At 39.9% G+C, this 26,588-nt stretch overlaps 1 protein-coding gene across 5 annotated transcripts in view; it reads left to right on the top strand.

Moving 5' to 3' along the window:
* The window catches only part of ENTREP2 (endosomal transmembrane epsin interactor 2), a 91,152-nt gene that overhangs the window by 17,905 nt on the left and 46,659 nt on the right, over window positions 1-26,588 (top strand). For all 5 annotated transcript variants that reach the window (XM_036389569.2, XM_036389574.2, XM_036389572.2 and 2 more), the window contains exon 2: window positions 18,103-18,159. In XM_036389569.2, the coding sequence (XP_036245462.1) occupies window positions 18,103-18,159 (57 nt within the window). The remainder of the gene's footprint in view (window positions 1-18,102; window positions 18,160-26,588) is intronic.

Raw genomic sequence — 26,588 nt, 5'->3', positions numbered from 1 at the left:
ATGGGTGGGTTTGGTGCCACTCTGTGATGCTGTGTGTTTCAATACAGCAATAGTTGAAGGATTCAAATTAATCCCAGGGGTTTTTTTATGAATTCTGATTTGCATTCATACCCTGGAACTTTTAAAAGTATTGAATAACTGGTCATAGCTACCATTTTTTGAAAAAACCCAGAAGGTATTTTCTGTGGAGAAGGCTGGAGAACTTTTCATGGGAGGAGCTTTCCAGGTAGCTAATGGACAAATCTTGTGGCTTTGTGTTCCTAGAAGAAGCTTTACATGTCTCTCCTTGGCTTCAGCCAGTTTTGTCTTTCTGCTTTAGTCTCTAATGATCCTCTTGCCATGCTGGAATAATCTGACAGTCTCTGGTTCATTAGAACTGCTTTTGGTAGTAGGTGTAATAGCTGTCATTGAAATGATTTTTTAATAAGTATGTAGGATGTTTCATGTTTGTAAATCTGCCAGTTATTAACACTTGCACGTGTTTTCTGGTTCCATTCTCTCTCTTATTGTTCCTCAGAGGAATTACTGTACAAATACTTGGAGAAAATCACTTTCTGTTGTGTTTATATAACACTGCTAAAAGGATTTATAAATTGGAAGCCAGCGCTATGTGACTCAAGTCATGTTTGACTCGAGCTGTAGCAGAAAATTACTTTGAATATTTAATAGCTTTCTAGTTAAAAGTCTTCTGCTTTGATTTTAAAGGTATTTGGTGTGCAACAGAGAACAAATTATAGCCTTTTACTGACAGGTAAGTGGTATTGTAAAATCATAAATGTATACAGTTTGTCATTTTCAGAAGAAGGAAAAATGAAGATTGAAATTTTCAGAGTCATTTAGAAGTATTAATTACTGTGATTTCCTTTCAGTGTTGAATCTTATTTACTTCATCTGCTTTGAAAATTCTAGGCTAGGACTGTATTCCAACTAATATCAAGGTTTGATATGTTAGTGATTTCTTTTCATGTATAAGGTGGAGATGGATTTTATAGCTTAAAGATGACAAGCCATAACAGCATACAGAAAGATAATTTACTGCCTCCCTGCAGAATCACTAAATGCAGACAAAAAGCATGGTTTTAGTTTCCAAATATTGACAGTGAGTTCTAGGAAAGCACTGTGATGTCTTGCACAGCTTGACTCACTCAAATGCTCAGTGTGAAGGCTTACCTAGAGCTCAGGATTTCTTTACTGTTAAAAGCACATCCTGCAGACTGCAAAAAAAAAGTAAAAAAAAAAAAGTGAGAAATTAGGGGAAAAATGTAATTGAGAGGTTGTATATTTGAGGAAAATAAAATCGTGCAAGTGACTGATTTGAGAAAGCTTCCTTTGCTGATCTCCTCTCTTGGAGACCTTGAGGCAGAAAAATATTGGGTTTATTTGGCTTTCCCAAGATGTAGATCAATTTGAAGGAGCTTTTCAGACCACATTTCTATTCTGTTATTACTACTTACAGAATTGGTATTAGAGAATATTTCAGAATGTGGCAAACTGCTTTTTCTTTGAGTATTTAGAAACCAGCACCATTAGGTTTTTGTGTCCCTGGGTTACAATTGCTAAATAGGTAGTTTATTGCCAATTTCAAAATTGTACATATGATTTTAGTAATTATTTTCTGAGTACTCATAACCTTACTGTCAGGAAGGGAGACAAGAACTTCAGTGAATACAAGAGTAAATAACTGTGATATGGGAACAGAGTACCAGATCCTAGTTTTTAACTCTCTTATATTTCAGGAAGATATTTTAAAGAAACTAATGAATTTTTATATGAGTTTGTTATCAGTAGGAGAGCAAGAATCATGGATTCTGGAGCACAATGTATGTAGTGGAATTATAGAATGGCCTAAAGCTCATCTCATTCCATCCTCCCTGCCATGGGCAGGGGCACCTTCCACTGTCCAGGCTGCTCCAAGCCCCGTCCAACCTGGCCCTGGGCACTTCCAGGGATCCAGGGGCAGCCAAGCTGCTCTGAACAACCTGTGCCAGGGCCTGCCCACGCTCACAGGGAACCATTTCTACCTAACACCTAACCTAAGCCTGCTCTTTGTCAGTTTGGGAATTGAATTTTGATAAGCTTTTTATAAACTATGGTGTCTGTAGTTAGTGGAAGGTCCAAAAGCATCCTAAAAATTGGCATATTATCTTTGAATATGCAGTGGCTCAATATTTTGATGTGTAAAATAGATGTTCAGAATGCCCTTTGTTGTATCTAGTAATAACCTGAGTAACAAACTCTGTTCACTGCTATCATATTTTGAGGTATAGCAAGGGGTTATTTCTGTGTTGTAAGAGCAGCTATGCAGTGATTTTTTTTCTCTGCTGAGACAATAAAATAAGATGTTAATTGGGCAGGCAGCAGTGCAATGTTTCACTGAGCATGGGCTGCAGAGCTGCTGGAACAGGAATGAGAGTTTTGAGTCTGCATCACTTGGCATCAATTGCTCCTCTGTGAATTGTGCATTTGCCATGCAGCATCTCTGCTGCTTCTCCATACCTTCAAACATTTTCAGAAGTTTACAGAATATATCTGCAAAAGACATAGCTTATGTTAAATACTAAACTTTAATGGGGATAAATTATCAGCTACAAAGCAGAATATTTTTCATTTTGCTATCATATTTTTATATCTCAAGTGGTTTATTTTTTGGCTGGCTGCTAGCAAAAAAAAAGATATATTTGTTTGCACTTCTATTAATAGTTACAGTATTGCTTTTAGTTTTAATGATGTTTTTAAATTTGATTTTCATTACATTTTTTCTGACTATACTACTGACTTCTGACAGTTTTCTGACTTCACTTCTCTGGCCCTTTCTTTTTCATATCCCATTTCCCCAGTGCCTGCCTGCTGCAGAGCTCCCTGTTTAGCAGTTATCTGCTTTTACTCTTTGTGTGTGTGTGAATTTAAAATCAAACAAAAAACTACCAAAACAAAGCCAAACCCCACTGAGGATTGACAATGCTCTCTACCTCCTGTCTTGATAATCCACTTGATGCTGCTACTGATTTCCATGTCTCAAGATGGGAAGTAGGATAGGAAGCCTGGAGGGAAGAGACAGGACAGGTTTTGTCTTTTTTCCTTGTTTTTATCAACAGCAGTAACAATTTTGCTGCCCCTGCTGCAGTTTTTTTGTGCTCTAACACAACTGATCTGCAAAATGATCAATAATATTTCTTGGTAATATTTCTTGTGAAGCTGAACTGGAATTCTGGATTTGAGGTCTTTCTGTAAAATAAAGACTGAGAAAACGAAGGATGCTTCTCTGCATCTTTCACCTGTTGGGGATAAAGTCCTGTGTCCTTCAGAGCAGTTATCAGCAGTGTCAGAAGCTGATGAAAACAATTAGGACATCAGTGAGGGTCCCTCTATCACCACCAAATTTCTGTGGCAGTTTCTGTAGGGGGGATATCAGGAGAGAGACTAAGAACTTTCTGAGGTAACTACAGCAGGGACAAAGTATGGATCTCTAAAGGTGTCTTTTCTGAAATTACTTTGAAAAAGTACAATAGAGCTTGTTTATTACAAGCAGAATCTGACACGCTGTATAACGTGCTCTAAGTTCATGAAATTTTGCAACACTGCAGTGAATGAGCAAAGAGCTCTCTTAATTTGCAGAGAGTCTAAAGCATGGAAAGGTGAGATGACCTATTGAAGGGACAAAGATTTGTGCTTTCCAGAATCAGGAAACCTACTCTAAAAAGAGCCAAGCTTTCCAGCTTTTTCCTTTGTACTTTCCTTCTGAGTCTGTTTTTTTTTTTTTTTTCTCTTCATGTCATTAGACTTTTCTTAGGTGTTTAGCCATTGAGTGTCTGACTGTAAACCTGTGGAAAAAGAAAAAGTACATGGTACTGGTGTAAAGCAAGGCTGAATGCTGTGAGTGTTACAAAGGCTCTGTAATGTCTGGGAACAGTTTTACAACGAGTAGGAAGGAAATTCTGAAGAAAGTGGGATGAGAAGACAGATGAAAGTTCCTTTATAGATGAAAGTTCCTTTACATGCTGAAATACAAAAATGTCTGAGAATATGATGATTTTTTTTCTATCCCAGGGAACAAAATCAGTGTCATTTTAAGAGAGTAACTGAAGTTTTTTGCAAGAGTTATTTATTGTGAGAATTGTTAAAATGAAAAAGATTCCCAATCCACATTAATACTCTCTGAATGCTGAATATTATTGTCTTTTGGTTTTGACAGCACTCATCATTCTTTCCTATTCAGTTTCTTTCCTCCTCTTTCTTTAAGGAGTATTTAGTGAAGCAGAAGCTGTGATTAATTGATGATTTCCATGCCACCTTCAAGATCAAAATGACTTTCTGTTAGAATTCCCATTTTCTGTGTCCCAGGACTCTTCTCCTGATTCTTTTGACTCCAGAATGAACAAAAGCATGTTTTGTTTGGTCTTTGATATTTTGATCTCATTTTCTGGGCTAATATTGTATCCAGTCCTGCAGCTGAGAAGTGCTGCTGCTGCTCAGGATAGCAAAGGCTCTGAATCCATGCAGGGGCTGTGCAGCTCTGACTTGGCTCCTCAGCTGGGACTCAAGGCACTGCACCCTGGGTTGCTGTGGATTGTGCTGGCTCCTTTAAAGTGATTTTGCACTGAGACATTTAAAATTTCCTAATGTTCCACGGGCACTCTGCTGGGGTTTTTCAGCAAGACTGACATATGCCAGGTTTAGATGCTCTGGTGCAATTCACTCCTCTTTTTTTCCATTTTTTTGCTCTTGCAGAATGAGTCACTTGATATGCAGGGCTGTCTTGTACTCAGGCCAATTAAGCACTTGTCAGCTTTACAAAATGCACTTAATAAAAACTAAATACAAATGCCAAATTATACAAGTGCACCCGTGGACTGGTTTGAGGCTCATTTACTGGAGTTTTCTGTAGACTCATTTTGATTCTTGATGGGAGCTGGATGAGTTTTTTAAAAACTGATTTACAGATTTCTTTACACTTGCTATGTTTCATTCCTGCACCAAGGTAGTTTCCCTGGGAATCTATACAGTGTGCTAGATAAATCAAGGTGAGTTCTAAAGGGGAAATAATGCAGAGAAATATACTGGGCAAGTTACTCACTTTTAAGGATGATGTTGACAAATGCTGTTTGTTAGGATCTCTGCTCTCCTTTCTGTAGATTAGATCTGAGTTTTTGTTTCTGATTGGAAAGGAATGTAGCAGTAGTTGTATATAACTTGGCATAAAGTCAGCAAAAGTTTTTGATAAGATGAAGAACTTAATTTTACTGTCACCTGAGCTGTGAGAGCACAGTGCCCACTGTCACCTTGAGCTGTGAGAGCACAGTGCCCACTGTCACCTGAGCTGTGTGAGAGCACAGTGCCCACTGTCACCTGAGCTGTGTGAGGGCACAGTGCCCACTGTCACCTGAGCTGTGAGAGCACAGTGCCCACTGTCACCTGAGCTGTGTGAGGGCACAGTGCCCACTGTCACCTGTGCTGTGTGAGCACAGTGCCCACTGTCACCTGAGCTGTGAGAGCACAGTGCCCACTGTCACCTGAGCTGTGTGAGCACAGTGCCCACTGTCACCTGAGCTGTGTGCAGGCACAGTGCCCACTGTCACCTGAGCTGTGAGAGCACAGTGCCCACTGTCACCTGAGCTGTGTGAGGGCACAGTGCCCGCTGTCACCTGAGCTGTGTGAGGGCACAGTGCCCACTGTCACCTGAGCTGTGTGAGGGCACAGTGCCCGCTGTCACCTGAGCTGTGTGAGAGCACAGTGCCCACTGTCACCTGAGCTGTGTGAGCACAGTGCCCACTGTCACCTGAGCTGTGTGAGGGCACAGTGCCCGCTGTCACCTGAGCTGTGTGAGCACAGTGCCCGCTGTCACCTGAGCTGTGTGAGGGCACAGTGCCCGCTGTCACCTGAGCTGTGAGGGCACAGTGCCCACTGTCACCTGAGCTGTGTGAGGGCACAGTGCCCACTGTCACCTGAGCTGTGAGGGCACAGTGCCCACTGTCACCTGAGCTGTGAGGGCACAGTGCCCACTGTCACCTGAGCTGTGTGAGGGCACAGTGCCCACTGTCACCTGAGCTGTGAGAGCACAGTGCCCACTGTCACCTGAGCTGTGTGAGCAGTGCCCACTGTCACCTGTGCTGTGTGAGCACAGTGCCCGCTGTCACCTGAGCTGTGTGAGCACAGTGCCCACTGTCACCTGAGCTGTGTGAGGGCACAGTGCCCACTGTCACCTGAGCTGTGTGAGAGCACAGTGCCCACTGTCACCTGAGCTGTGTGCAGGCACAGTGCCCACTGTCACCTGAGCTGTGTGCAGGCACAGTGCCCACTGTCACCTGAGCTGTGTGAGGGCACAGTGCCCGCTGTCACCTGAGCTGTGTGAGGGCACAGTGCCCGCTGTCACCTGAGCTGTGTGAGCACAGTGCCCACTGTCACCTGAGCTGTGAGGGCACAGTGCCCACTGTCACCTGAGCTGTGTGAGGGCACAGTGCCCACTGTCACCTGAGCTGTGAGGGCACAGTGCCCACTGTCACCTGAGCTGTGTGAGGGCACAGTGCCCACTGTCACCTGAGCTGTGAGAGCACAGTGCCCACTGTCACCTGAGCTGTGTGAGCAGTGCCCACTGTCACCTGTGCTGTGTGAGCACAGTGCCCGCTGTCACCTGAGCTGTGTGAGCACAGTGCCCACTGTCACCTGAGCTGTGTGAGGGCACAGTGCCCACTGTCACCTGAGCTGTGAGAGCACAGTGCCCACTGTCACCTGAGCTGTGTGAGGGCACAGTGCCCGCTGTCACCTGAGCTGTGTGAGCACAGTGCCCACTGTCACCTGAGCTGTGTGAGGGCACAGTGCCCACTGTCACCTGAGCTGTGTGAGCCCAATGCACATTGTCACCTCGGGCACAGTGCACATTGTCACCTGTGCTGTGAGAGCACAGTGCACCTTGTCACCTCGGGCACAGTGCACCTTGTCACCTCGGGCACAGTGCCCATACTCTTGCATGTGCAGCTCCATCAGTCTGAGACTCACCTTCTGCTGGGGTCTGTGAGAGGAGAACAGGAGAGTTCCAGCTCTGGGTTCCTGATCCAGCTGGTACCTGTGAGCTCCCTCAGGTAGCTGAGGCTGATTTGATCTGGCATCTCTTTGATGTGTACATATGGAAAAGCTGTAGAAGCTGTAGGAAAACTGAATCCCATTTAGCAAGCTTTGAATCTTTTAAGTGACTTTTTGTCTAATGAAAATCAGTAGTATCTAGAGGCTTTCTAATATCTATGTTTCCCAAGTTGATGAATGAAACAGAAATAGCAGACTATTTGCATAATGTAGTTTCTATTAATGTGACTTTCACATTTTTCAGTGCCTTTTTTATTGTGTGTAGAGCTATTCTTTTTATTGCTATACTATTTTCTTTTCCCTTGTCTGTTCTGTCAACTTACTTGATGTTTACATTGATTTTTTTTCCTATTAAAAAGAAAAAAAAACACACAACAACAAACAAAGAAAACACAACCCCAAAACAAAGAAATTGACCCCCTCTTCCCAACCTCCAAACCTTGTTCTGTTGATTTTGTAGTGGATTGTCTCAGTTCTGTGGCCTTTATGTTTAGTCATGATGTGTTTACTGTAGTGCAAGATAGGATGTAATTACTACTGCAGATTGTCCTGCAGAGAATAATTCCCAGCTAAGTCACCAGAATCTGATGTACCCCCTAAGCAGAGACTCCTTGACACACCACACAGGTTGTCATGTTCCTACAAATCACTAGCAATAACTTGAGAGAGTCTTCCTTGACAGCTCTGCAGTACTGAGGCTGATTTTCTTCACATCAGCTGCCAGCTCAGTGTTTGAGGTGAACTCAATTTGAATTTCTCCTATCCATTAATCAGTAAGCTTCAAGTGGTCCTTGGTCTGTCCCATAGTGCTAGAAAGCCAAGTTTCTCTGTAAAGTGCTTTTGATACTTGTGTCAGAACAACCATTGTTGTCATTGTTTTCCTGTCAACTTTCTCCATGTGTACAAAAAGCTGCTGGCCAGAGCAGAAGAGATCCATCTCTCTCTGCATTCTTCAGCTTAAAAATAAAGCTTTTTCATCTCAGATGGTGATTCTGAAAATTAATGTGGAAAGGTAGTGAGAAGATGGTTCTAAAACCAGATATTGTGTGCAAAGTCACTATCCCATTCTATTACATGCCTAAGTTCAAAGTCAAGCATATTTTTTGAAAAGACAAGTGACACCTCATATTCTAGAGTACCATCCCACTGTCTCGGGTTTTGAAAGCTAATTTTCAAAATTATTTAACAAAGATGGAATCTGAATGCCAAAGTTACAAGTTAAAACTTTTTAGGCTATGTTAGTGTGCATAAAATGTAATAGCCCTAAATCATTTGGAAGTAAGTATTAGTCTCTGTCTTGTTTTTAGTTTATCCTGTCTTAATGAATAAAGTATCTCCAGCTGAAGTAGGGATATAGCTGCTTTTATGAAAGTCAATATGTTAGGCTTTTGTTGAGTCTGTGGTCAGCCAGGCTGCAGTAACACAAACATTGAGAGTGTGGGAATCTTGCTGGGATGGTAATTTCAAAGCTTCTTTGTGAGCTTTTTGCAGGCAATCAGAGACAAGTAGAACAAACCAAAGAGGCCCTGTCTTTGAAATATAATTGAGTTTGATGTACTGCTTACTCAGTTTGCTTTGCCTTTGACTCTGCGGAATTTTTTTAAATGAAGACATCTGACTGTGTGCTGAAGTGGGAAAATGGTCATATTTGAGCTTGGCCATTTAATATTAGATAAAGTTAAAGTTATTTCTTAGGAGGCATTTAAGAAGGTGTTTTAAAGAGAGCAAAACACTGCTCAGTCTAATGCCTGTATGTGGATGGCTGTACCATATGAAATTAACATTTTTGGACACGGTAGTGGATCGACTCTAAAGGTCAGGAATGATGTTGGTTAATCTGTAATCCTTTAATCCTTGTTAAACAAGCATGCTTCACATGGCAGTGGGAATCACCTTTTCTGGGTTTTTACTTCCTCCACAGGTGACAATACAGATGGATCTTGTACAATGCAGGTTTTATTTGATGCAGTAAGGAACCAGTTTCTGCAGGTCTGAGTTCTAGTGATGATGAATGATTTTGTAAAACCCCAGGAACAAATTTTTAGAGTAAAGTGTTTCAATCTAGCAGTAATGTAAAAATGCAAAACTGCTTTTTTAAGACTCCAAGATGTTTTTTCTCTTAATCTTGACACACAGTTCCCATTATATTTACCAGAAGTCCTGACCTTAGAGTCAGGTGGAATAAACCTTTGGACTCCTTGAGCTTAATTTTTCTATGGGAAAAGGGTTTCTGTACAGTGAGTGTGGTTTGTGGTTGAATGGCCATTAAATAATCCTAGAAAGCAGACCACCAGGATCTGGCAAATGGGTCTGGTGTTAGATGAGGTCTCATATGAAGATTGGTGTTTTATTCTCACTTTATTTCCAAATCAATATGGGAAATATTTCAATTTGATGATCCAGCTTGGTTTTGTAACCAGTATTATACAGGATGTTTTTCTGTCTGCAGTGCTTAAGAGTTCATGTGTTTTGGCCATGTTTATTAAAAATTACAACTTGCTATGCAAATGAGTTTAGTGTTATACATCAGTAATCTCTTTGAATCTCTTATGAAAAGAGGCATTTTAGTTGATCGGTAGTGGTTATAGGATTTCCTCTTTTGCATTCTCCTTGCACTTAAAATAGCTCTGGGCTTTGATTTTGGAACTAAGGTTATGCTTTTATTCATTCAGCATTTGGGCTATTATTGCCCAAATAATCAAATGTACTAAAATTCCTGGAAGAGCACCTCAAGTGCTCCCCAAACCTATTGCCTGCTGACAGGTTAAGAAGCCTCTACAGTAGAATTAGACTTAGAGATTTTGGTGCTTTTACTTCTTGCCTAGTGTTTGCCTTGAATTTTGGGGGCATGTCACATGTCAGGTTTCACCAGAGAACCCTGATGCTTTGCCAGGTAGTTCTGCAGTCTTAAGCTGGAAGTCTGTGTCACTGTGCTGCCCAAGAGCTTGGTGGGAGAAAAGCTCCTGCCTGTTCCCCAGACCAGACCAATACATGTGCCTTCTCTTCTCTACAGCTTGATGGCTTTCATTGCTCCTGGCATTGAAAGCTCATTTTCTTCTGGGTGCATGGTAGAACTTCATGGTTGGTTTGTGGTACTGGAGTGATACACTCTTTTCTATTTGCCCAAGTCCTTTTGTCTTTCTTTCCAAACCAATTAGAGATGTTTTAAAGTTATTCTCAAGGGTTGTCAAAACCAGGTATCTTATAACTTGTATGCAGCACGTCTAAAAAGAATGTATTTTAAGTCCTTAATAGTAACTAATGAGATTATTATGTGCCATGAAATTCATCTTCAGAACCCCTGGTTTGTTGGCATGCTTGGAAGGCATCTATCCATCCTTGAATAAACCTGTGTTTATCCAAATCCATTTGTCCTTTCCCTCTGAAGTCCTGTTCTGGATGTGGTGACCAGCAGTGTGGAGTGGTTGTAGCTGCCTGGGAAGAGCTGTCTCAGGAAAGATGGTGAAAGCAGCAGTGGCTTTCACCAGGAGCATGGTGACAGAAGTCAGTAGGCTGAGGACAGTGAGGACAGTGTTTATCTGATGTGACCATTTAATATTTACTCTGTTCCTTTATCTCTCTCATTGCTGCCTGTGCATCTTTAACCTTTTCTTTATCTGGTGGCACGGCCTGGAGGCCAAGCACTGATGGTGCTTGATAGAGTGGGAGCTCTATTGCTGTTTGATTAATCTCTCTCCATGCGCCCTGTGGCACTGCAGTTGGAAATACATCTCCAAAAGATCTATGGAACAGGGGGAGTGGACCTTTCTCTGCACTAGAGACGTGCAGAGGCATTGCATTTTGTGTGCATTTGGAAGCTCTTCTGAGTTTGAGGCAAAGAAAATGCTCTTGTTATCAATACTTGGATTGCTTTATAATACACCTCAGCTTTCATCCCCTGAGAAATTGTGTCAGTAATTGAAAGAGCCATTGTCTCATTTCAGTAATCTAAACAATCTCAGTCTTCATTCTTATAATTATTGGAAGAGCCCAGCAGCAAAAATCTTATTAGTAATTTCCTAATGCTACTGGGAAACAATATTTCTAGAATAATTTTCTGTACTGAGTCAATGATACAAGTCAAGATTGGTGTGAAGACCGATTAGGGAATGTCTAAAGAAATTTCTCTTTTTTCTTTTTGTCACAATAACATTATGGATATAAATTTTTTTTAAAATGCAATGTAACATAAAATCAAAATTCTGGAAGTGAAGATCTGATAGCTGGGTGATACCTTTGCCTTAGTAATAAAAAATATGGAATCCTTCATTACTGGAATTAAGATAAATTAAAGTTTTCACACTTTCCACCCTTGAAGGAATGTAACTATCATGAAAGAAATAAAGCATGATTCATTTTATAGACTCATAATAGCTTTCAAATGATTTCAAGTGCATTATTTCTTTCATTGCAAACAATTAAAAATGTATCAGTAGTTTTTGGCAAGGAAATTCAATATACTTGTAGGTGGGGAGGTTTTGTCCCCCTTAGAAATCATCTTTGTAAATCTATTGCATGGACTGCACATAAAGCCCAAGAAAATAATTATTCAGATGAGGAAAGAATTGACACTTGAGTTTACCACACTTGCATACAGATCTATCATATTGGACAAACTGCTTCTAATTTCACTGATTTCTTTGGTTCAGTGCATTTTAATTAAGCTTTTGACTGCTGCCTCAGTAAACCCTTCCTGCTTCAAGGAATCGATAAGCTATCCACCCTTGATCTGAGCTGCTGTACAGATGCTGAATATCATGGATGGGCAGCACATTTCTTCAGTCAATTATTTGTGAAATAATTGCTTGGTCTGGCTTTCATTTTGAACGTTGTGGAACACAGCAGCTGGTTCTGCAGCACTGTTGCCCCTGGTGCTACTCAAAGCACTTGTGGTCTTTTGTTTCATCCATGGGTCATTCTGGAGAAGGGAAGTTGCTTGGGTTGTGAGGGAACTTTATTTTAGATTGAGAGAATTGTCCAAGAGCCACAAAATCTTCTTATGTTATCCCTTTCAGTGTCTCAATAGACTTTATTCTGTGTTCAAACTCTTCCCCTATAAAACAGCACATACTGAGCTTGCTCCTCAGTCATTGTTTATTTCAGGTTTGTTCATAAATAATCTAATACATTTGAAAGCTTGGAGGTTTCGTTCCACACTGCTTAGTTACCTTTCTGTTTAAATACTCTTATGCTAATGGCTGTGTGCCTTATTAATGCTCATGGATTAAAATATGGGGCATAGAAGATAATGTAATGGTGTGTTCTGTGAGTATGTTTAATAAAAACCAGATTAGAATTAAGACTGTATTGTGAGTCACTGACATATCAGCTCCGTGCTTAATATCTTATCTAAATCCCTGTCCATAGCTTTTAATACAGTTTGCATATTTTAGTGAAGTTGAGCATAACAGTTCTGAACCACTCAAAAGGGTAACAAACACAGAACATATGAAGTTTTTTATAATTGAAGAATATATTATTCTGATGGATATGTGCTCCATCAATGCTTGTTTTTCTCTGTATGTTAAATTGTTTCCTTTTAGAAAAAAAACTGCAGATGGGTTACAAGCAGATTCCTGGTGGGTATGGAGAATATTTGATAGGAATACAAAGACAAGACCAAAAAAATCTCACCCTAGAGCTTAAAATGAGATCAAAACTGTGTGCTCTTAATACAGTCTGGTAGCTGTGTCAATGTATAGGTAATTTTACTGTCCTGTTCTTGTGGGGCACCAAGGGATTTTGTTTCTCTGCTCCTGTTTCCATGGCAATTAGAATTAGATTGGTTTTAGGATCACAGTGGATAAATGAGAGCGACTCAGCTATGATGAAGTGTTTGTGAGTCAGGAACACACTGACACTTTTTATAAAGTAGCACAAAACTGTGCTTAAATCATTGCGGTTTTCTGGTTGTTGCTGACTTGCTTGTATTTATCTTTCAGTGTCCAGATCTTCTGCTGGTGGTTGCAGTCTGGTGGCACTTGTGCTTTTTGTGTTTATAGGGATGGAGCCTGTAAATGAGAGAGCAGTGCCTGAATTCTAGTGATAGCTGCATGTTGAACAGTCAGTTTGCATATTTGCTAATAAATATTTATGTTAACTATTTTAAAAACTCTTTAGCCCATGACTGATTTTTGCAGTGTTTTGAATGTGGTGTAATGGTATGATTTTTATTAGCACCCACTCTTTAGGATGACTTTCCTGGAAGACCATTCCAAAACCAAGCCACTGTTCTTATTTGTCCATACAGTTTTTATGTGTATGTGTGTGTATGCGTTTTTCTTCTTCTGGTACTTGTTAATGCATTCATACCACCATCACCCCAAGAGATTTTCATCCTTCCTGTTTTTCCAGGAATTGGAATGGAGAGTAATATTACTGGTGGGCTATTCCAGTTACTTTTCAGCTAATTCCCATGCAGCACAGTTCTTTTTCCTGTAGTGTGTATTTAACTTTACCAGCATTTTGCACTAATGGATTGCAGATGCTGCAGAGAGTGTTATTATAAGAAGATTTCATGCTCTGGTAGTAATGTGTCATGCTTTTATAGTCTCTGAGTATATGATAGTTGTGACATTACTCACACACTATTTAATGCTTACATTTTGTTTAATAATTGTCTACTTTTTACAAGGGCTGTGGTAGATTTCACAGAAACATCATCCTGGAAGATATTTCAGCCATTGTTTTAGACTCTCTGGATAACATTTCTGATGTGTGAATATTATTTATTTTACGCTTAAAACCAAAGGCCATTGGGGATAATATTTGTTAAGGTACAATTGAACTCCACCCTTCCAGGCACATTTGAGTTGACACAATGAATCCTTGCTGTAGTGTGTGCTCCTTAGCCCCGAGAGGGGAGCCTTGGGAAGTGTCAGTGCCTTCAGGCCCTTGTGCAGGAGCACGGCTGCTGTTGTGCTTTGGCAGAAAGCGCTGCTGGTGCTGGGATTTCCCTTTGGAGCCCAGTTCCTGCCCTGCCCTCTCCACTCAGCTGCCTGCTTGTGCTGCGCCTGTTCTGGCCCACCCTGGTGGTGTTTGTCTGATGTGTTGTCACAAACTCTCTGGTTTCTGGGTTATCTACCTGCCTTCACAACACACCTTTTTGGAAACACATACACAGATTTCTGTAAGCACATAAATTTAGTTCTTAGAAGAGGCCTGAGAAGGAATTTCGGCAATTACTGTGAAGAACTTGTACACTTATTTTCATGTGACTGAATCTATTGTTACAGAATTGGTCTTGTATTTACAAGCTGAAAACATGGCTAACCCTGAAACTGGTAGAAAATAACCCAATTACTCGATATATGTTGTACCAGGCTGAGCAAGGGAGCAGGAATAAGAATAGAGACTAAAACTTGGAGTTTCTATGACTCGTGCTCTATATTAGACTAGGAAACCAGTTTTTGATCCCAAGTCTAACTAAGGAAAAAAAAATTCATTTTATTAAGCAAATCAATACGTAGAGGTCAGTAATTTTAAGTTTCTATGAGTTTTTTTGTACCTTGATAGTGTTTCACTATACCTAGTGTGGCTTTAATTAATATTTATATTAATAGAGGTTTGTGTAGTTCAGAAAAGAAGTTTAAAGGAACCACAATAGAGAATGTATTTCCTACAAGGCCATTTTGGAGTTGGAGACTTGGAAAGCAGATGATTTAAGATACATTGAGAGACTGCATCATCTGATCTGTCCCATATTCAAAGTCAGACCCTTCTAAATTTTTAGGAATTCACCAGACATTGGAGGCAAAATGCTGGAAAAGACACCATCAAGGGCCAATCCTTTGTTTGCAGTCCCTGTACTGGAAAGTAATTTTACCTTCTGGTTTTGTCCTGCCTCAGTATGTGCCTGTTAAAGTAAATGCATCTTTGTCATGCATGAGCACCACTTGCACTGATGATAATGGAGTTTTCATATGCATGTTGAGTTTCTGCATTTCTAATGCTGCAGAAGTCAGCACTGATGAAAAAACTCTGTTTTTTCTCTGTGCATCAGCATTGTGGTAATCAGCAGATACATATATCTACATATATCTGTGGGAATTCTCCTTAAGGAATCTGGCAAAGCTACTTTTTTGAATGATTTTAGTAGCTGTCATTTATTTCAATTATTATGTGATGGGGAGGTTCACTACAATTCAGCAGATGGAAGTTGGGTCCAAGGTAGTAGATAAATGTACTCTGCAGGTTCTGAAATCCGAACACATTGCCAATGTTAAGGGATTGTTAAAATCCTCAAACTCCAATTTATTTTTATTTAAGAAAGAAAAAACCTGTGCACAGAATACCTGTGACACTGTGATTTTTGAAAAGCAGAAGAAGCCATATGGATTGCAATGCTGAGCTATTGAATAGTCTGAGTGATTATTGTAAGATATTTTGGGCCTGTAAATTGCATACTACTTTTCAAATAATTGCTGCTTTTGTGTAGAAATAAAGTGAGGTTTCTGCTCTCTGTATTTAATGTTAGCGTTGTATTTATAAGAAGTATAAGCTGAAGAGAAAACAAAATCTAAAGATTGGTTGGGGGTTGGGGTTTTTTACTTGTTTGTTTGGGTTTGTTGGTTTCGTTCTTAAATTCCTGGTCATCTTCAATATCAAGAGGAAGCTGTAGATTTCTATTTTGATAGTAATGGGGTGTATTCTAACTAAATGTCATTATGTGATGTCCTGTGTGCTTTTTTCCTAGTTATGTAGCTGTGCCCATTGTGGGTTAATGTGAGGTGCTTGGCACTGAAAGTAGCTGCACCTCAAGGCAAAATGAGTTTTTGGGTAACACAGGGGACTAATGGGGGTTGGTAAATTACATGACAGCATTGTTGAGGTGACCTCTTATAATGGCAATATTAAACAGGTGGGACACTGAGTTCTTGTGTCTTTAATGAGTGTAAATTTATCAAGTGGCCTGGCTGTGCTTGACCTTTTGCATGGAGAGCCAGTACAGTGAGCACCACGCAACTCTCCTTTTCCAAACCAAAACACATGTACCTCTTTCATCCAGCAAGGCCTCTCTAAAGGTCAAACACAGCTGTAGTTCAGCTGAACAAAAGGGATCAGCTCCCTTCTTGCACCTTGTGCAATGCCACAAATAAGACAAGAGGGGTAGAGGTTTAATTCATGGGAGGTCACACAGTAAATTAAAGTAAAGATTTGCTACTCATAGGTAGTGCATTACAGTATCTTGGCTCTGACCATGTGACTTGGTGAATACTGATTTACCTACAAATATTTTATGTATCAATACATCCTCTGGTTTGGAATGCAATTTCTTTCTTTTCCTGAAGGGTTTTCTTTAATAACCTCACCATTTCAGCCAGCCCATTTATTTAATTGAGAGCATGTGCTGTCTAGCCAGCAGATAAACTAGCTAACCTTGTCATTTTACCTTCTGAGTGCAGTTCCACATTACAGGATTATCAACCCAGAGCCAACTTATCATACAGTAATAATAAGCTAACATAGCTGTGTGAGCACATTTAATTAATGGCAAAGATGGAATTCTCGATTTTTCCTTCACTTGGCCACCATCCAGAAGTGTGTGACTCCTCTGCTGTAGGAAATGCTGTGGAATACAAACTATGCACATTTGCATGTAGGCTTTATCTGGACAGTCTTTGATAGCCATGTGCTGGTCTTGGTTCATTTTTACTCTGCATTTATCTCCCAGCTGTTGCATTTGTACTTCATTTAGAAGCTAACACTGAGGTTTCACAAAAAAACCCTAATTTGAGGGGTCTTTTTTTAATGGCATAGCTACTAAAGAAAATAGCAAAAGGCACATTTTCCACATGTTGTCTTTCTGAATAGTGTTTTCAACAGCTGCTGCAGCTGTGGATATTGTCAGATTGTGAAAAATGCTCGAAACAGGCTCACAGTGAGTGTCCACAGAGCAGACTTTGTGAAAGCTTAAACTGGGCACTCCCCAGGGCAGCTGCTCCAGATAACCAACAGCTCCTTCTCCACATTCCCACCAAGCATCACTAGACTGGATTGTTTCCAGCCTGCTTCCCAGGGCAGTGTACATCACTTCTGCAGTGGCCAGATATAGATGCATTTCTGTTTATTATGCTCTGCTATTTTTACACCCAAAAGATTGTTAGGGAAGCAGGGATGGGTGGGAAAGGTGACTAGCTAAGTATAGAAGTAATTGTTACACAGACTCTTTGCACAAGCTGAGGTGAAGAAATGACACTGTGGACTCTTGAAATAAATATATTGTGCATTCTTTTCTCCCATTCTTTTATTTGGGTTCTACTTTGCTATTTTTGTAATTCGGTGTTCTAATAAAAATGCTCCTCTCCACCTTTTTTTCCTCCTGCACGAGGGTCAATATCCCTCACCCCATTTCTTGTTTCTTTCTCCATTTTTAACTACATGTAAATCTTATGGTGACTCAACTGTAATTCGCATGATTTTTTAAAATACCTAAGATTATCTTAGGTGCATAAAGGTCTGAATCCTGCTTGCTTTTGGTTTGTAGTATAGGAAGTAAGGTATCTGTATGCTAAATCCAAGTTTTAATGAATGTATGGGTCCTCTCAAACATAAGATCAAGTGGGGAGGTTGTTTGGGTGGGTGAAACAGAACAAAAAAACCTTCTGCTAATTTATCTGGATACCTGGATGTTTTTGTGATTGTTCTGTCATTACTCCCCTTTTTTAGCTAATTTTCAATTGTGTTAAGAGATCACAAGAACATTTGCCCTAAATATTCTCCTTTAGTGTTTGATAGCATTTGGGACTGGGAGAGAAGAAATATTTTAATTAACTTCTTGTGATCTGATCACAACTGAGTGGATCTGGCAGCTGGATTGAAAATTGTTTAAAAACAGCTTAGTACTAGTTCTGTTTATTTTTTATTGAAGATAAAAAGAAAGCATTTTATTTTTAGTATTTGGTTTCCAGCATTCTGGACATAGATATCATGGCTGTGTATTAACTTGATCTCATTACCTGCTGTGTTTTTAATGACACTGGTATAACCCTCATGCCTCTTTAGTAACTCTGCTCTCTGTTCCAGGTGCTGTTGTCAGGACTGATTGGTGTTGTTTCATGGAAGAGGCCCCTGTCCCTTGTGGTGAGCAACTCCCAGTGCTTTTGTCCTTATAGAGAAGCCTGATGGTCTGTGGGGATGGTTTGCAGGGCTGTTGTGTGTCCTGATATTTATAAACACTTAGTACAAAAAGTTCAAAGCCTTTGAAGTTGTAATGTATAAACCACCTGGTGAAAATAATAATTTTCTACTGTCTCACAAACAGACTATTGGTCTGCTTGTACCTTTGCATTTAACTTAATTTGCTTAAAAATGCACTGCAGAGCAATCTTTTTAGCAGATATCTGAATGGAAAAAAGCCCATTCCAAATTAGTAGTTGTTTGTCTTCATCTGCAGAAAGATTTTCAGCTACATTTTATTATTTCTGTTGTGAGATTCATGTAGTTGCTCTATAATGAACAGTGATCCGTTATTTGTGTGTGCATGCTAATAGAGTTTGTTAGCCCATTAATGTAAAGCGGTATTAGATGGAAATCAAGCTTATTAAAAACACGTGGTGACTGTGTCAATAAGGATGTGTTAGCAGGTAAACATTGCCTAGGAAATAGTGTGCATGTGTGAGAGAGTAACACAAAACATTTGTAACATAGTACTAAAGGTAGTCCTGGGATAAAAAGCATAATGGACAGTATGAAATGCAGAGTCTTGTACTAATAAGAGTAAGCTTGATTAGAACTGTGGGTATATCTTTTAGTGTTGTGAGCTCAGACACTGGGCAGACCTCACCTCATTGGAATAAATGATATTCACACATCAGAAATGTTATCCAGGCCTGTTGAGACCTGTCTTCTGTGATTCCTGAGCACTCACTTGCATCTTGTAAATTCAGCTGGGCTTTCTAATATCGGCTGGCTCAGTGAAATGTAAATAGGCAGTCATGGTCAGTGTAATTCAAGGAAATGGAGATAAAAGGGAGGAAACTGTGATGGTAACAGTGATGTTTGCAGAACAGCTCATCTTCCTAAAATCTGCTCTAGGAAATTATTTATTTCCAAGAGTAAGCTTAATGCTCTTGATTTAGATCCTGATCTCCTGCATTGGCCCTTGGTGGTGACACAATAATCAGCTGAAGAATGGGCCATGGATGCTGTTTTTCACTTCTGTGTGTGACTAAGATGTGCAGTGGTTTTACAGTGGCTACAGCTGTCCTGTTTTCCTTGCTGAGTTGTAAATACCTTTGAGCAGTTGGACCCCACGTGTGCAGGGACTGTTCTGGTTAGCAGTCAGTAATGTGTAACTTTACCAGCTCACAGCACCAAGTACCACCAACATGCTAATGAGCCATGTTCCCCCTGATCTGTTTAGTCAACACATGTGCCAAATACATATGGTCAATAATTACCTTTTAACCTATTTTATAGTACTATAAGCAGCTAGACAGTCAATTGCATGTCTTTTTTGTTGCAGTGTGTTACAAAATCTGGCATTGCTGAGAGTGATAGCAGAAAGATGGATAAATATCTTTATCATTTGAAGCTATGAATAAAGTTATATAAAATTAAACCATGCAACATCTGTGGTGTCCTGAAAACTGGTGAAACTGTGATAATATTTTAAGGTGCCAGTTTTCTGCATATCTTGGATTTGTGACTAAAGCTGGTTTATAATAACCAGTGTTTTGACTATTGCTGAGCAGCATTTGTGCAGTATCAAAGCTTTCTGGTTTTCCCACACAGCATCACTTGCTTTGGCTTTTTCTCTCCTATTTCCTGTGCTTATTAAACTATCTTTGTCTCCATCCACAAACTTGGTTTTTTTTCACTTGGGCTTTTCTAATTCCTTCCAGTCCTGCTGCAGGGGGCAGTGAGTGGGGGGCTGTGTGGTGTTTTCCTGCTGGCCAGGGTCAGCCCCCACACTGCTGGATGTGCCTTGCCCAGCATATCATACAGGGTTTTCCCACAGATGCTGGGTCTTTTCTTTGTAAATGTATTATTTTCTGCAGGCAAAAAGAGGAAGTTGAGGAAGCATTAAACAGAGATTGTTCATCAACCATTAATTTCTGGCTGTATCATGCTAGAAGTGTGTTGTGCAGTGTTGGTGTAGAAATGAGAGTGTTGTTGCATAGTTGAACACTTTGGAACCAAAGTCAAAACTGAGAGTAGTTGTGTATTTATAAGCTATTAGTGTGAATGCTGTTTTGTATTCTGCATTCAGTCAAAGATTTACAAATGTGTATGTGCTAAGGACATTTTACTGCAATATTAATGTGCAGAAATTTAAGAGTTCTCTAGAGTGTCTTTGCAAATCTTAATCATCTGGAAAATTCACCAGATTTTTTGTTAGTTTATCTGAATTTTCTTGGTCATCTCCTAGCCATCAGTTGCTTATGGTTCCAAAATACTTTATACATGCAAGGAATCAGTGTCTGTTATCAAACCTGTATTTACATTTACCAGAGGAAACACTCAGGCAAAGGAGGTATTTAAATTGCTCACACATTGATTTTGAGCAGTACTTTCCGTATATTTCACGTATTTCCTCATTAAGTTCTCTCTATTTTCATTTTGAAATCTCAGGGTATTGGGACTGCTTTCAGAAAATCTCTCAAGGGTCCCTTTTTTGGAAACCAAGTGTTGGCTGTGTCACTACCACTGCTTAGTGTTACAATGCAGTGCTAAAGTAGGAATTTGTTTCCTCGTGGTTTATGGAAGTGTCTGAAAATTGGGAGAGAGCTCGTGGAGCTTCACCTGAGGCTGAATTGCCTTGTAAAAAACTTTAAATTGTGGAGTCAGATTTCTTTCTGTTACAATCTATGGTAATTTATTTGTGCTAAGGAGATTAATTCAGCCTCTGAATTGAGTTGAAAGCTTCTCTGCTGCCATCTGGCATTTGGGTGACCCCAGAAAAATATTTTTGCATTTCTAACTGAAAGCTTTTACAATAAACTGATAGATTTAATTTTTTTTTCAATGAACAGAAATGTGGAGTTTCTTAAAGTCTGTGAATGTCAGTGAGCACAAGGTAATACTACTTATTAATAAATGATCTTGATTACTCAGAATAGTTATTTAAAAGCATTTAGTACAAAATGTGCATTCCAGATCCAGTTCTGTGCAGCACCAGTGAACATGCAAATCAGTGCATGTATAACTCAATGTGTTGTCACTTCAAATGAACCATTATTTCAAGCCTTTTTTGTGTTTGATAAGCACAGAGGATTTGATTCATTTTAGAGAAATTAGAGAAGCTGTCCTAAATTGCTGCAGTTCAACCCACATATCAGGCAAAAGGATGAACTGCTGGGCAAAGTCTCAGGCTGCACACATAGTAAGACTCAGTCAAATACAAAAACTGACTTGAAGAAAATATTCATCTTGGGTCAGCCTGGCAGTTGTTGCAAAATGAGAGATTTTTCTTTCTAGAATTCCAGTGAAAAACTTGAATTAGTTGAAATTCAGACTTGAATATTTTTCTTTTTTTTCTGTAAAAATCATTAGAAAAACATCTACACTGAAAAGGGAAATTACTAATCATTTTAAATGAACACATTCACAAATACTCTTGCTCCATAAGATGCATGAATATGTAAAACTGGTCCAACTGTTTTTCCTCATTGATTATCTCCTCTCACTAAATATCATTGCAGACTACAGCAGGAATAACCAAACTTCAGGAAACAGATGAAACTTAAATGTATAGAAATAGTGTATTAGTGTATATATATAGAGTATATTAGTGTGTACACACACACATATATATATATAGAGTGTATGTATTATATAACAGTAAGTTTGCTATATTCTGCTGGATGAGGTGGAGTGTTGACATGTTCCTGGCTGTGCTGCTGAACCTGAGCTCCTAGAGTAGCTTAAGGGGTGAGACAAGTCTTTTCAAACTCTTGTAAGGGAATTTACAGCTTCCTTTCAGATGAAATCTGAGAGAAATATTTGAATTTTAAAAAAGAAAGAGTGGTTTTCCTCCCTCCAGCAGCCAGCCTCAAGCAGAGGTTTGGTTTGGTCCCTGGGATAAAACGATGATCTATGTCGTGGAGAGGCGATGTCAGCATGAACAGGTCAGGCTGCAGAGAAGAGCAAGTGCAGGAGTGCTCCGTGAGGGAGAGGAGCAGAGTGTGAGGCAGCCATCCCCTCGTGTGTCACTGCTGACTTTGACTCCTGTGTGATGTTGAGAGGAGCTGCAGAGCCTCCCTCTGCCTTAGCAGAGCCCTTGATCACTCTGCAGTGTCATTTCAGCCTGAGTGTTCTTTGAATTCCTTGATCAAAATGTTCATTAGGAACCCTGCTATTAGACAAACACTTGTCTTTGAGGCTGAAGCTTTAGTTTAAAGGTGAACAAAACACTGGGTGAGAACAAGAGCATCTTACATACCTGTGGTTTTCAGTTTCTGATGAGCTGGGCAGGCCTTGAATGCTGGGTATTGCTGCTTTCAGAAAGAAACTTGGGAGGCTGAAATAACTTCTGTTTGGAAAGCAAATGCAGTGCTGGATTTGCTCTTCAGATGTAAAGTGCTGTAAAAAGTAGCTCCTCAGATGTAAGGCTGTAAATTTTGGTGAGAACTGGTGTGAACCCAGGCTTTGGAATAGAGAGCAGAGTGTTTTAGTTTGACCTCTTTTCTGGGAGCATGGAAGGAAACCAAGCCAAATTCAGAGGAGCTGAATACCAAATCAGGGGGAAGAGAATTGTGGAGGACTGGGACAGGAAGGAGAAATTGAAATGTGAGTCTGGCAACATGAGGAAGATAGACATCAAAAGATTTGAGAAGAATAGACCTGGATGGCCAGACAGAAGTGGACCAAAACCATGTCAATAAGAAATCATACAACAGGATCTCTGATGTTTCAGAGACTCAGTGCCACAAGCATCATAAATAACTGAATTGCAATACATTTTTATCTTAGTTCTAAAAGATTTCAGTGGAGAAAGTGTAGGCTGTAAATATTATTTTCCTATACTTGGGAAAAAATTAAGTTTTCTTTGCCTCTTACCTTCCTGTTCTCCCTTCCCTGAGGGTTAGTTAAAGCACTAAGGTGGCTGTGCTGCTCTGGTCACCAAACTGCACCATCTGTCTCTGCACACTGCTACAGCATGGCTGGATTGTGCTAAAAATCTGAGACAGGATCTAGAAATGAGGTTAGTGTATTTAGTGATAACTGTATTCCAGGTTACATCTGTTTGAAAGTAGATTTCAAATATATTTATGTTTCTTTGAAGCTGCTTCTCTTTTATATTTGTTTCAAACTGATGCCCTGAGAGGTCTTTTCTCAATGTACAAACTGTTGGTTTATGCCATGAAATAATGCCTCTTGTTGGATTGAGTAGGGGGTCTGAAAAGTGTGGCCTTCAAAATTTACAATTAGAACTTGTGTAAACTCTGATTACATTCATGTTCCAGTTTTTTTTGCAGCAAGTTAATATGTCCATTTAGCTTTTAAAATGTGCACTGCCTATTGATTTTTTTTTAACTTAGACTGGTGATTCCCTTCTGTCTTCTTTAATATAATGAAACAACTGCCAGAAAAACCTAGTCCCAGTGCCTTTTTATTAGAATAGACAGAAGAGGACAGAAGGAACAAATGGACAAGAGGAAGAGGGGAAAAAATGGAGAATGGCCCAGTAAAGTTGTGAACTGTGTGAGTAAGAAACCACACTTGAAACAGAAGAAGTGAATCAGGGAAATCTTTGCAGTGGTGGAGAAAAGATGCCACAGGGTGAAGCATCTCTTTAGAGTGAACCTGCTATGCCCTCTTTTACCTCTCACCACTTCTCAAAGCTTTCTCTTGCCTAGGTGTCTGCATCTCTCTGACACCCTTTTGGTCAAGGCTGCTGTTCCTGGGCCCAGCTGCCACTCATGTGGGAATCCAGACTCCTCTGCTGAGCATCCATGCGTGTGCCAGTTAGTTATCCCCAGTGGCAGAGTTTAGAACGACCACAAGCAGCTTTTCCTGAAGGGCAGGCAAACCCTGCTGGGACATAACTCTTGCCCCTTCCTAAAGGAGCCCTTCTTAATGCCCCTGAAGCAGCCCCTGCTCCTCCCCATCTGCTGCCATCCGTGGTGTTGCCATGGCAGCAGCTCCTGCTGGCACATTCCTGCCCTGGGAAACTGTCCCAGCTCCATCCCAGCGCTGCTGCCTGCAATGGAGAGTGTGCTCTGGGTGCTGCATTCACCTCCCTTCAGCCCATCAGTAATTCCCTTGGTCTCACAGGCTTTCTAAATATATCTGCTGATGGTTCTTTCATCTCATCTGCTCCTTCTTTTAGAAGTGCAGGCTGCATCCCATCTGCTCCTGGAGTTCTTGGCAGCCTTTGCACAGTCTAATTTCTTCAACTCTTTCTTGGTGAGAGTCTGGTTTGCTTCAGCATTTCTTCTTCCTCCTTGGAAAATGAATCTCGTGTCACGAATTCCTGGGGCTCGCTGGTTGGGCAACATGGGAGCTATTTGTTAAACTTGGTGTTTTGTTTTCAAATGGTGAAGAAACACTAGCTTCAAAAATTTATTTGAGACAAGCTGGGCTGCATTTGAAATGTTTTTAAAAGTAGAATAAATATTTGTATGAACTAATATTTTGAGGTGTGGTGGAGCTGGGGATGGATATCTCACTCTTTGTGCTCAATCAAAACTCATGTGATTTTAGTTATATTTGTGTGACAGATGGAAGGAAACACACTGTTACCCAAAGAGAATCTAATTATCCTGTGCTTGTTGAGGAAAAATACTTTGATTTCAGTGGGATTTGCTTGCCAGGTAAATCACAGTTTAGATCCTGAGCTAGACATGTATGTGATTGAATGTTTGGATTTCCTTATTACAAGTACCATAAAACCTGCAACAGCATTATGGATTAAATTCTACTTCAGATATATGAGGAAAGGTCTTTGAAATCCTGAAGTTCATTTACTGATGGATCTCCATCAAATTATTCACGTGAGTCTTCTTCGGAGACATTTGTGCAATTTTTCTTGAAATGGCCAAAACTATAATGAGTTTACATTACAATTGAATTGGAAAGAGCTGCTGCCACGTTGAAGCCTTGCCTCAGAAACTGATGCTGAAAATGCTCCTGTGCCCTTGATGGAGACCAGCACTTGTGGCTCCTGACCCTGCTCACCTGGCAGAATTTTCCTCCTCAGGGATGGAAGCCAGAGCTCTGGTGTGCGAGGGCTCAGAGAGACCATGCAGTTGTTAATTAATGAGAATAATTGCAAGTGAGCAATTAATTGCTATTAATATGTTGGGAAAGACAGATGCAAAATATCTGTGTGTGTGACCTTTACATCCTGCTTCTGTCTCCTCACTCTTCTGCCAGGAAGGGCTGCTCAGAGAGCTTTTGGTGCCTGTCCTTGTCAGCAGGACAGCACGAGCCTTTATTTCCTCAGGGAATCCTGCTACAGATGTTGGGGAAGGTTAATTTATTTGGAGTAGCATTTCACTGACACGTGCATGGAGGTGAAATCCTTCCTGCAATGTGACACTTGCAAAAAGTAATGTATTGTTTAGGTGGATGAACTCATTAGGCAGCTGCTATGGAAATATAAATTCAGTCTTATGTAGATTTTCTTAAAAGTTATTAGTCTACTCATGTTGTTGAAGAAATGTACTCATTTTCATTTACTGATTTATCTGTTTTGTTTAAATATAGATTATTGCATACAAAGCTGATATAGCTAATTAATTCCTAGCATCCTAAATGTCTAAAGACCTCAAACCTCAGCTTTCTTTTCCTGTTCTGCTGTTGTTGTGCAACATTTTTGAGACACAGTGTCTTATTTGTTAATTTTAAAAACTTTCAGTTTTTACTTCCTTTGAAAGTATGTTGGAATGAAAAATTAAACCAATATGGCTGAGGTAGTTGCAAATTTTAGATCTGGCTTACGTGGTCAAATTTCCATTCAGAAAGCATTCTATTTGAAGTTCTTATTATCACACTGTTTATCAACTCCCCTTTTTCCACCTGACTGTACAGCTGAAGCAGTTGTTTTTGAAGCATTGCAAATTGACAACATTTTGAGTAGCATCAAAATAGGTTAGTGCTGTTTGATTTCTTTCTCCTTCAAAATAACACTTAAATTTCATGTGCATGGATTTTTTATTTAGGGGGAGCAGTAGTGCATAAATGTAAATGTCAGTGATAAAAATTAGACAATACAACCACTGTTTAAAAAAATTGTCCAAATGACTTATTTTGACTGCACATACAGTAAAAATTATATTATTATATGAAATAATTTATAATAATAAATTATTATGACAAAGTTGTATTGTTGCAGTATAGCTGCAGATCATTGAAGGATTCCTTTGATTGCTTATTTTCATCTAGCAAACTTCAAATTAGCCTCTTTAGCATATTAGCTGGCAACTCCCCATTGTCCTTCTAATAGATTATTAGACAAAACCTAAACTTGTTCTCTGCTATGAAACTAATTACCTGCAAACTATTTTTGTTACAATTACTGTTAGAAGTGTGTCATGTTATTTGAATACTTCAAGAGATAACTT

The sequence above is a fragment of the Molothrus ater genome, chromosome 13 (assembly GCF_012460135.2).
Source record: "Molothrus ater isolate BHLD 08-10-18 breed brown headed cowbird chromosome 13, BPBGC_Mater_1.1, whole genome shotgun sequence".
NCBI lineage: Eukaryota > Metazoa > Chordata > Aves > Passeriformes > Icteridae > Molothrus > Molothrus ater.
Note: the sequence above shows the minus strand (reverse complement) of the source record. Positions and strands in the feature narration are given on the sequence as shown.